Source organism: Vicia villosa, linkage group LG2 (genome assembly GCF_029867415.1).
Source record: "Vicia villosa cultivar HV-30 ecotype Madison, WI linkage group LG2, Vvil1.0, whole genome shotgun sequence".
NCBI classification, from domain to species: Eukaryota; Viridiplantae; Streptophyta; class Magnoliopsida; order Fabales; family Fabaceae; genus Vicia; species Vicia villosa.
In genome coordinates, this window is record NC_081181.1 from 81,976,791 (window position 1) to 81,988,585 (window position 11,795).

At 33.8% G+C, this 11,795-nt stretch overlaps 2 protein-coding genes across 2 annotated transcripts; both read left to right on the forward strand.

The window, feature by feature from the left end:
* The first annotated feature begins 957 nt into the window (after nucleotides 1-957).
* Nucleotides 958-1,898, forward strand: LOC131649459 (uncharacterized). The gene is made up of 3 exons (XM_058919220.1): nucleotides 958-1,016; nucleotides 1,146-1,247; nucleotides 1,481-1,898. Exons 1-3 carry the CDS (start codon nucleotides 958-960, stop codon nucleotides 1,896-1,898), a joined length of 579 nt encoding a protein of 192 aa, XP_058775203.1.
* A 7,921-nt stretch (nucleotides 1,899-9,819) lies between these two features.
* Nucleotides 9,820-10,909, forward strand: LOC131646349 (disease resistance protein RPV1-like). The gene is made up of 2 exons (XM_058916410.1): nucleotides 9,820-10,355; nucleotides 10,485-10,909. Exons 1-2 carry the CDS (start codon nucleotides 9,874-9,876, stop codon nucleotides 10,741-10,743), a joined length of 741 nt encoding a protein of 246 aa, XP_058772393.1. The 5' UTR covers nucleotides 9,820-9,873; the 3' UTR covers nucleotides 10,744-10,909.
* The last annotated feature ends 886 nt before the right edge of the window (nucleotides 10,910-11,795 follow it).

The following is an 11,795-nucleotide window of genomic DNA, read 5'->3' on the forward strand; positions in this document are numbered from 1 at the left end:
CACGAATTTTCCACCAAATCACCATCAAATAGGACCAATATAGCATCAAAGATGCATTGAACACAAGCAACAAAGATCTACATCTTAGAATTTAGGAATTTACCAATTCTTGAAACAAATTGTTGGAGTAACTTCAAGAACAAGCACAAAGTGTGTAGATCCTTCAAAATTGGAGATGAACAAACAAAGCAAAGAGAGAAATGTAGGAGGTTTAGTTCAAAACTAGTAAGATTCAATGTGAATCTCACTAATTCTATGAGAATGAACTTTGGGTGAGGGTTTTGGAAAGGGTGAGAAATGAATTTGCAAGCAAATTTTTGGCTCTCCAAGCTTGAGAAATGAGAGAGTAGAGACCTCTATTTATAGGATGAGAGCAAGAGTAGTGACAATTTGGTCATTTGCTCTTAGTTAATTAACTTGTGTTTAATTGGTACTTAAATGGTATTTAAATGGTAAAAATGGTAAAATGAGGTTTAAGTGGGTTTAATGAAGGGATTAATTTTGGTGAGGTGGAAAAATGACAAAGTGATCAAATAAAAAGGTGCCAAAATGATGTCAAGCTTCCCTCCTTATATATTTTTTGAATTTTGCGCACAGGAAATCAATTTCCCATAGGGGTAAATCGATTTCCACCTTCAAATTTCCAAAAAAAAGTTTTCTTGCACTGTTTTGATTTTTGCCCGATCTTTTACCTGTAAAATATAAACAAAAGAGAAAAAACACATATTTTTTGATTTTGGTTAGTATGAACAAATAAAAAGCTAAAAGCGCTTGATAATTCCCCTCAGAGACAATCACAATATCAAAGATAAAGCCTCACAATGGTGTTCTTGATTAATGATTAATATGCTATTGATGTATGATTTTAGGGTCAAAAATTGGGGTTTGACAGCTGTTTATTACAGGAAGTTCACTGAATGCTTTTCTAAATTAGCATTGCCATTAACTCAGCTAACCATGAAGACCTTCGTTTGGGATTTGAAATGTGAAAAGAGTTTCCAAGAACTTAAGAACAGGTTGACGTCGGCTCCGATGTTGATTCTGCCGAGTCCAACCGAACCTTTTGTTTTATAGTATGATGCTTCTAAGATTGGGTTGGAAGAAGTATTGATGCAAAATTGACAAAATGAAGCTTATGCATATAGACAACTAAGATTTCATGAGAAGAATTATCCTACACATGACTTAGAGTTGGCCGTCGCTGTGTTTACACTAAAAATTTGGAGACATTATCTATCTCCTTCCAGGTTTGAAGTGTTCAGTGGTCATAAGAGTTTGAAATACATGTTCAATCAGAATGAGTTAAATATGAGACAAAAAGGTGGCTCGAGTTACTAAAGGATTATTATTTTGGTTTGAATTACCATCCTGGTAAAGCCAATGTCGTAGTTGATGCCTTGAGTCGGAAGACATTTCATATGTTAATGGCGAAAGAGATGGACTTAATTTAATAATTTAAATATTTGAGTTTGGTTTGTAGAGTTACACTGCATAGTGTGAAATTGGGTATGTTAAAGCTTACTAGTGGTATTTTGGAAGAAATTAGAGAGAGTCAAAAGATTGATTTGAAATTGGTTGATCGACTGACCTTAAGTAATCAAGGTCAAGGTGGTGATTTCAAAATTGATGATAGTGGTGTTGTAAGATTCTGTGACAAAATTTGTATTTCGGACGTGTCCACACTCAAGAGGAGTATTCTTGAAGAAGGACACCAAAGTGGTCTAAGTATTCATCTCGATGCTACTAAAATGTATCAAGATTTGAAGAAAATATTTTGGTGGCCTCAGATGAAAAAGGAAGTTGCTAAATTCGTGTATGCTTGTTTGAATTTCCAAAAGTCAAAGATTGAACATCAGAATTCGTTGGGTTTAATGGAGTCGTTGCCTATTCCTGATTAGAAATGGGATAGTATTTTGATGGATTTTGTGTCGGGGCTTCCAAGGATAGTGAAGAGTCATGATACTCTATGGGTTATTGTGGATAGGTTGACTAAGTCAACTCATTTTATTCTGATTTGACTTGACTATCCGCTGAAGGAATTAGCGAAGTTCTATATTGAGAGGATTGTTAGTTTGCATGGGATGCCATCCAACATTGTATTTGACAGATATTCGAGATTTACATCAAGGTTTTGGGAGAGTTTGCAAACTGCTTTGGGGACTAAGTTGTAGTTGATTTATGATTATCATGCGCAGACGGATGGTAAAATAGAGAAGACTATCCAGTCTTTGGAGTACTTACTGAGAGCTTGTGTGTTAGAACCAAGAGGTGCTTAGGATAGCTACTTATAATAACCGTTTCTATTCGAGTATTAGAATGACACCGTTTGGAGCATTGTATGGTAAAAGGTGTAGGACGCTAGGTTTTTAAGGATCGACCCTCAATCAATTGATCATCCATGGAAGCTAAATTACTGAAACTTCAAGAGAGATATTCTTGTCATCAAGTGTCATAACTTAAGCATCTCTCCACTTCATTTGATTAAGTTCATCTCAAGATTATGTCGCTTGGTTCATCAAGAAGCTTCATAGGTTCACGTGTTTATTTTCATGCCTTCTTCAACAAGTTTCATGAATCCATGAGTCTCACAATCAAGTGTTCTTAAAGAAAACATCATTTCAAAATCTTATGCAACTCCTCATGCTTTATCATGCAACAAAAATTCAAGAGATTCAAAGTTGATTCAAGAAGTTTGACCTAATTTGACAAGTTCTTGATTTTATGATTACAAGGGCATAACTCCCTTAATTTTCATAATTTTGAGTGCTTCTTTTTGCAAATGATTCTCCTTGACACCATTAACAACTTCTCTTTACAAGTCAAGAGGAAATTTTATGAAGAAAGTCATCAAAAGTGAGAAGACATTAATGGTCCTCCTTTGAAAGTTCAAGGAATGGTGTGTCCACTTCAAAGGATCATAACTTGCTCTTTTTTGAATCATTTTTAGCCTATTATTTTTGCATAGTAATCTTGAATGAGTCTAATTCAAGTCACCTTTTAAGATCAATAACTAATTTTGAGGAGAAAGTCATCAAAGAATGGAAAACATTATAGGTCATCTTGTTGACTTAGTGGAATTTCAAGCATGGCATGTCTATCTTCAAAAGTCCTTAACTCTCTCATTTTTTACAATTTATGGGCGGTTCTTTTTGCCAAATTTTCATATTGAATAGAAGAACATTTCGTCTTCAAAGGTCCAAGTCAAATTCATGCTCTAATGCACTAAACAATTGCAAGCCCTTTGTGCATAAAACTTAGGCATAACCTGTTTGATGCAAGGCAAAGCCCAAGATTTCAGGTTTTTGACCTCAATTCCTTAAGGTCATATCTTCCTCCTCAAGCATCCAATTGATTCCATTCTTTTTTCATTGTGCTCTTCATGACATGGAGGGTATTTGGCACAAAGAATATTGCAAGACACACAACCAATTTCAAATGGCCTTGGGTTGAACATGGTACCTCAACTCTGAATTTTAGTACACAATCAGTTTTGCATTATCACTCTAACTCAAATTATAAGCCAAATAGATGTGTATTTTGAGTCTAACAATGTTTAACAATCTTCCAGAAGGCGTTTAGTGCATTGAAACGCAAGCTTTGGTTGAGTTTTGAGGGAATTCCAAGTCACACTTTTCTTTCTTTGACCTTCACACGAATTCACTCAATTTTTGATCATTTCACACGCTTAAGCATTCCATGAGCTCAACTATAAATAAAGGATCATATTCCATTCATTTTCCAAGATTTTGAGAGCCAATTGAACCTTGTTCAGATCCCATACGAACTCTGAACTTGAATTTTTTCCCCGCTCCTCACCTTAATTCACCAAAATCTCCATTCAGTTAGCTTCATTAAACTTCTCTGAAGCTAACCAGACTCTTAGAAGCAAGAATCATCCACTGAATCAATATATTGGAATTCATTTTCAAAAGCTTTCAACCTTACTTCGTTCAGGTAGAAATCTTCACCAGATCAACTCAAACTTGTGTCTAATATGAAGCATTTGATTCATTGATACTCATTGCACAATTAAATTTGAGGTTTAGCTTTGTTTGATGCATCTGTTTTCAAATCCCCTTTTGAATATTCTTTTGTTTTTTTCCAAAACGAGTGAGCTACACTTTGAATATATTTTTTGCGATGATGTGGTTGAGATCGTCCAGGAGAGACGAACACAATGATACCACTAACATTTGATTTCATTTTGTTTTGAATGATCCATGATTTCTGCAGAAATCCTTTGATGATTTAAATCTGGAGGTTGAAGATGATTATGTGGATCATCTCAACCAATGAAGGCGTGCCATTGAAATGTTTCTATTGGTTTGAACATTTAATTCATGATGCGCGTGTTTTGATTCAGATCCATGATGTTTCTTCACCTCTGATCCCTTGGATTTGCCAGCGTGTATTAGTGAATGAGATCTAACATGCCTTGTTTTTCCAGATTTCTTTCTTTTTCATTTTATTTTCTTTTATTTGATTTTATTTCAAAAATTCATATCTCCTTTATTTCAATTCCAAAAATTATAAAAAAATACCAAAAATACCAAAAATACTTTAAATAATTTATGTTTTTATGACTATTTTTCTATATTTTTATATTATCATTTGATATTTTTAATATTTTCTCCAATTTTCTTTGAGTTTTAGTTGTTTTAAAATTGTTTTTGAGTATTATAAAATTCTGGAAAAATTTGGAAATGATCCTATGATGGTCCTTGACCTATGGTGATCTTTGGTTTGAATTTATTTGATGCTTAGATATTTGATTTTATTTTTTCTTCTTATTTTCTATTTTAAAAAATCCTTTGAAAAATTGTTTAATATTTCTTTCTTAATATTTGATTTGATTTTCTCCCTCCATCTATTTTCTTTTGATTTGTGTGTGTAAGTTTTGATAAATCCATTGTGTAGAGGTTATGATTTTATCATTCTTCTGATGGATTATTAAGATAAAATTCCATGATGACCAAAAGAATTCATTTGGACACTTTGGTTTTAATTTCAATCAATTCCCCTCCATCTTCATCTTAATGCCCTTCTTTTTGATTTTGTTTATTATTATACATGTGTTGCAAGTTGTAGGAGAATGATTTCATATATCATTTCTCTAACTTGTTCTTAAACACATAAATTGTTATTGACCGACCTTGTTGTAGGGTGACTTCTATGTAAGTTACTTGGCGATTGCTTAATATAACACTAAATTTGTCCCGTATCGGATAATGATCATTCGTGACCTAAACCCATGTTTATAAGCCCAAGGATGGTTGATCATTTGACAACTGGCTCAATACCTTTGAAAACTTGTTGTTAGGAGGTTTTGGTCTTATCAATCCTCTAATGAATTTTCATCAACTTTGACCTAAGTTTATTATTCAACCATTATTGATCATTACTTTTGAGATTCAACTTCTAACCACTATTTTCTAACTTTACTTTATGCTTCTTTTACTATTTTATGCTTTATTTTATTATGCCTCATTCATCATCATGTTTATGCTCATGCACTTTTTTCCTTTGTCCATTTGGACCTCTTATTTTGCCCTTAAAACACTAATAAAGACTTGAACCATAAAAAAAAGTTAATATGGACTTGGACTTTGGTTACTATACCCTAAGCTTGGAGGATGGACTATTGGACTAAGACTTTGATACCTTGGCTTTATTCTGTTGATATTCTTGAGTCCTTGGAGTTTAATCCAAGGCATTGGTTTGGTTTTCTTTGTGTGCAGGTTATTTTGAGTTTCATGATTTGTCTGTAGTCCTTGGAGTTTACTCCAAGGCATTGTTATTGGAAATTATCCTATATACAAATGTTACTCTGGCCAATTTTTTTCTTAAGTTCATATAGTGCATTTCCAAGGCTTTGATTGCAAGCTACTCATATAAGGATGTTATATTCATTGAAGACATTGTTTGATCTATGATTCATTTGAGACTTATTTCATCTAGTACTTTGTATTGTACTTGCTTGGTTGTGTTAATCTAAAGGATGTGAAATCTATATTGACTTCTTTATGTCAAGTGTTGACTTCTTATTGGTTAGATTGTTCTTGTCCTTAGCTTTTATTTTATGCATTAGGATAGTCCCTTTATCTCCTCCCATCTTCTAAAATTTTCAAAACTTTTCCCTCTATTTTTCAAAAACTTCTTATGTTTGCAAATTATTTTAAATTTCTTTTGACAAAACTTTCTTTAAAGATCTTTAGCCGTTTGTGGCTTTCTTTTAAAAACCTCTTTTTAAAAGTTTAGACATGAATGATTATTTTAGTGGAGATATAATCTCTCAAATGTCTTGATATTGATTGATATGATTGATTCTTTCCCACTTAAAAGAGTTAGTGGCATACTTAATGATTTAATCCAAGTTGGATCCCTTCGTTCATTTGTGATGCAAAGGATCCATTTGTTCTCATGTTCAAGAATGATTGACTGAGTTTTTTCTACTATGATGATAAAGTGTCTATCCTATTTTAAACAAATTCTTTTGTTTCCCTTTTTAGTGGAACTACAGTTACTCTAAATTCTCCATTGTACTCAGGAGGTATGTATGTACAAGACGTAATGTCTTTCCGAGCATAATTTTGAAACACACAAACTTTCTTTTGCAAACAATTCTATTTTCTTTTAACACAAAGATTTACAAAAAGGTTCCTGTAGAGTACCATATATGTGAGGGGTGCTAACACCTTCCCCTTGTATAATCAACCCTTGTACCTAAGATCTCTGTTTTTTATTAGTTTTGATTTGAAAAACTTATTTGAGTTTTATTTCGCTCTTTTTCCTTTTCCTTTGGAAACAATAAAGCGCGGTGGCGGCTTTCACTAAAATAATGAGTCGAGTCAATCCACTAGCTTTGGTCTCAATTTTTCACCGCTATAGTCTCGAAAGCTCACTATGCGTTTAATCGATCCTTACCAGATTTCGTAGAGGATAGGAGAAGTGGCATATTAGATTGCTTTGCCACCGTCGCTTGCTAATCTTTATGATGTGTTTCATATTTCTCAAATGAGGATGTACATATCAGATCTGTCTTATGTGATCCAAGTGGATGATGTGCAGGTGAGAGATAACCTGGTTGTTGAAGCATCACCTATGCGGATAGAGGATTGGGAAGTGAAACATTTGTTTGGTAAAGAAATTACCTTGGTACAGGTTGCCTAAGGAGGACCAGCTGATGGAAACATAATGTGGGAGCTTGAAAGCCAGATGAAGGATCATATCCATAATTGTTCACTTGAGGTAATTTTTGAGGACGAGTTGTAACACCCAATTTTCTAGAAATTATTTTACTTGATTTAATTGTATTTTGTGGTGTTTATTAAATTACTCATTGTAGTTAATTAGATAAGCTTGAGAGTATGGGTGTGTGATCACATTGTGAGGTGTAGAGAGTAATTAGAGATTGTTAGAAGATAATTAGAATTATTAAATATTAGTTTATGTGGTTTATTAATAAAATAATGAGAGAAATAAATAAATAGGATGTGTAGATATTTTGAGGACAATGTGGTAGTTGTGTGAGGATAAGTGAGGGTATATGAGGAAAAACATAGAAAGGGTCTAAAATTACTAAATAAAAGGGAATAAGGAAAAAGTGAGGTCAGATTACAGCATACGAAAAAAGGTGAAGAGAAGCTAGGGCAAGGAGAAAGCAATAGAGAGAGAGAGAGCATTCGTCCATAGAGTTAGAGAAGGAAAATTCCCAGAATAATTCTAAGGTAAGGGTGGGAATTGGGTTCGATGATAGGGGTATAGATTGAAGGGAAGATTAAGGTTTATTTTTCTATGTGTCATGATGAATTGTTGATGCATCTGTGATTATTATTCCGTTTTCATATGCTATAACATGAACTAAATTATGCGTGATGATATGTTGTTCTTGTGCTCTTGAGATGAATAAGATCCATAATCAATCATAGAATGTTGGAGGAATTAGGACATGAATCCAAGTGATTATATCATGAAAAAATTAGGAGACTAATGCTAATTGCCATGATGTATATGTTTTTATTGTTAGACCAACTGCAGAGACGATTTCTAATCAAGTTGGTACTAGTTTAGGGGTTAAAGAAGAGATTTGAGTGAAAATCCCGTAACAATGGAAATAGAATTTTTTGGAAAAACACACAGTGCAAATTTATTGCTTCTTGATGCAAATCGATAACTCAGTTACTTTTTGAAATTTTTTGTAAAATAGCAGCAAGCAATTGATTGCTGCAATGTTTTGAACTATCCAATGTTTTGACCATAACTTTTGATCCGTATGTCTAATTGATGCCTCGTTTGAAGCATTAGGAAGCTAATGCACAGAGCTTTAGCTTAAGAATAGATTTTCTAAGATGTTGTTGTAGACGTTTTCACAAGTGATGATGAGGAAGCATATTCTCACGGTTCTCTTGTTTTTTCCTTCTCCGAATGAGACTGGTAGATATATGGTTCCATGTGAACGGTTGAAAAATTGTTGGACGCTAGAAGGTTTTCGCCTTCACACGACTTTAAATCTTTCATGCGAAGTCATAACTTCAAAACACATAAGGTTGCATGAACTTTTATCGTCAACGAGGATCCTCAATACTTGGTTATTGGCTGTGACGACAGTTACGGCTTGTGGAATCGTTACATTAGGAGTTTGATCCATCTTTTGGTGGTCTTAAAACCCTAGACTTTGTACATCTTCTTTCTATTTTTCGATTGTTGTTGATGATTTGAAGGAATTTCCAAAAGTTCCAATCCTAATTGAATTGATGACGAATGAATGGGATGATCTAGATGTTGAGGGCACTATAATGTTTCTTGCGGTTGGATCAAGTCATCTTCTTCGATTGAGCGTTAGCGTTTTTGCGATTTGTGATTTTGGATCAAAAGGGTGTGATTATAGAAAAATGCAGGAATTAGTAGTCGATTTCCACCGACGGCGTCACTGTTCCGCTAGAGAATCAGAAATGTTAGGTGCAATAGTGGAATAAGGTCCTGATGTAGTGAAGTGGATCTCTGGTGCGATGGTGGACCTACATAATTAACACTCCAATGCATAAGTTAATATGAGAATGAAGAGTATATCGAGTAATGGGTTTGAAAGAGAATACCTCAAGTTCATCGTGAGATGCTTTACATATAAATGACGGTTATGGACATTCTCTACCATTTTAACCTGGAATATAGAAGACCATCTAATGACATCCAAGGTGAGCATCAGCCTCTGGTGTGGATCCAGTGTGAAACTTCAAAGTAAAGTTCCACTACATCTTTAGTGCTTTAGTGGAGTGGTCAAAACTGATGATTGAGTTTTTTCTTACGGGTCAGCGATAGGCCCTAAACAAAGGTATTATGTATATATCAATGTTTTTGATAAATGAAATACAATAATTCTTCCAAATTTTTATTATGAAGTAATTTATGTTTATCAGCTAGAAGTTCTTAATTGTTTATCATTCATAAAAATCATCCCTGGCACATAACTGATCGTGGGAGATTCTATTTTTAGTCAAACCCGCCCCTCCAATAACTTGCTCGTTTCTTTACTCAATTATGAGTTTGGAATTAGTTGAAATCCGGAGCTAAATATATAAATATATAAATATACTCAATGAGCTTTTGACTAAGTAAACCACAATTATTTATTCAGTTTTCACACATAAAGTCAATAATTTGTATTCTTCTACAACTTGCTCATCAATTTCCAACAGGATAAGCATAGTTAGAAACTACCATCACCATGAAATTCAAAGCCGCGTGATACTTGCTAGGAAGGTTCATTATTCATTCTTTTATTAATATTCCTTCTCACATAACTAAACCATATTATTATAAATTGAGTTTCACATAGTGCTCAAACTCACACGAAGCTAACTATAGCCAATAAACATGGCATGGTCAACCTCTTCCAATACACCTCAACAAAAGCATGAAGTGTTCCTTAGCTTTAGAGGCGAGGACACACGCTACACCTTCACTAGCCACCTTCATGCTACTCTAACCAGACTTGAGGTTGGAACATATATAGACTACAATCTCCAACGGGGAGATGAGATATCGTCGGCGCTTCTTAAGGCCATTGAAGAGGCTAAGCTTTCCGTAGTTGTTTTTTCTAAAAACTACGGAAACTCTAAGTGGTGTTTGGACGAACTTGTGAAAATACTTGAATGTAAGAAGAAGAATGGACAAATTGTTTTGCCAATTTTTTATGATATAGAAGCTTCTCATGTACGCAACCAAACCGGAAGTTACGCGGAGGCTTTCGCTAACCATGAGAGAAGATTTCAAGGGGACATGGGAAAGGTGCTAAAGTGGAGGGAGGCTTTGAGAGAAGCAGCAAATCTCTCTGGTTGGGATTGTTCCGTCAACAGGTAACTATCTTTTGTGTCTGGTGTCTGTGTCTGAATCAGTACTACTTCGTAGCTGATTAGATAATTTTAATTCACATAATAAAATGAATTTTTTTTTAACCATGACAAGGATTACATGTAAACATGCAGGATGGAATCTGAACTTCTTGAGAAAATTGCAAAGGATGTAATCGAAAAACTAAATAGAGTATATGTTGGTGATCTAGATTATCAGATTGGGAAGTTGGAACAACTTGCAACGCTGCAATATCAATTCTATCAGAGCATTATAACTCTTGATAATCTGAACAAGTATAATGCAACTGTTAAACGTGTTACCGAACTTAAAATGGAGAGAAGTCTTCGTTTGCTTCGCATGTCACCTGAGATGCTTTCACATTTGGGATAGTATGAGAGTAATGATGATTTTCCATTTTAATGTATGAGTTTTATGAGAAATTTAAGTGCTGTGGTTAATTTTAGGAATTTAAAATTTTCTGAATTATTGTTATTCTACTATATTCCTCATGTCAAATGTTTTCTTGAATTATGAGAAAATTATTATTATTATTATTATTATTATTATTATTATTATTATTATTATTATTATTATTATTATTATAGAAAAAAGTATGCACTGACATTATAAATTTGAGAAGACCTAGTCTATTCCTATAAATTCAAAGATGCATACAAAAGTATAGCGTCCCACTTAATTAAGGCAGTCAAAAGTTGTAGGGAATAGCAAGAGTTAAATTTAGAATAATGATCAGGGTTGCAAGTGCAAACTTAGAATAAAACACATGTTTTTTCTGGAATTCACCAAGAAAAATGAAAATTTCAAATCTTATTATGTGAAAGATATTCTTTATAGCCACGCAAAAGGTCTATAAATACAGAAAAAAAAGAAATCATATTGCCTTATGAACCTATAATCCAAAATATAATTAAATAAAATAAATAAAATAAAAATTATTTAAATAATAAAATACAAACTATTTAAATATTAAATATTTTTTGACGCACAATTTTTTCTTCGATACGCACGGCCAACATTCTTACATCAGTCTCTTCCATCTCTGAAGAACTCGACCCGAGTTCTCTTCTTAATAAAGAGCCTTACCTATTTGATACTCATGAATGTCAGCAACGTTAAAGGTATTACATATATTCATGGCATCTGGAAGAGCTACCACCCAAGCATTAATATTGATCTTTCAGGTCATTTTGAACAGACCATGTTTACGTGGCTGCAACTTACTGTAAGTACCAAGTAGAAACCTCTCCTTACGCGGAATCGCCATCGCATCTTCTTCCACGTTGAATACATTAACTTCCATGTGTTTATCTCGCATAGGAGGCAAATCGTTTGGTAGATCATCTGCGGTGAACTCTTTGTAATCCTTTAGGGCCCTTAGCAGTTCTTCTAGAATTGTTTTTTCTCCTTTACAACACTGATCT

Excerpts from the sequence above, each read along its gene's own strand:
- LOC131649459 (XM_058919220.1), top strand. The coding sequence starts at position 958 with ATGAAGACCTTCGTTTGGGATTTGAAATGTGAAAAGAGTTTCCAAGAA. Across the intron at positions 1,017-1,145 it reads TTCCAAGAACTTAAGAACAG|ACAACTAAGATTTCATGAGA; the intron begins GTTGACGTCGGC and ends TTATGCATATAG. Across the intron at positions 1,248-1,480 it reads CATTATCTATCTCCTTCCAG|AGTTACACTGCATAGTGTGA; the intron begins GTTTGAAGTGTT and ends TTTGGTTTGTAG.
- LOC131646349 (XM_058916410.1), top strand. The coding sequence starts at position 9,874 with ATGGCATGGTCAACCTCTTCCAATACACCTCAACAAAAGCATGAAGTG. Across the intron at positions 10,356-10,484 it reads TGGGATTGTTCCGTCAACAG|GATGGAATCTGAACTTCTTG; the intron begins GTAACTATCTTT and ends GTAAACATGCAG.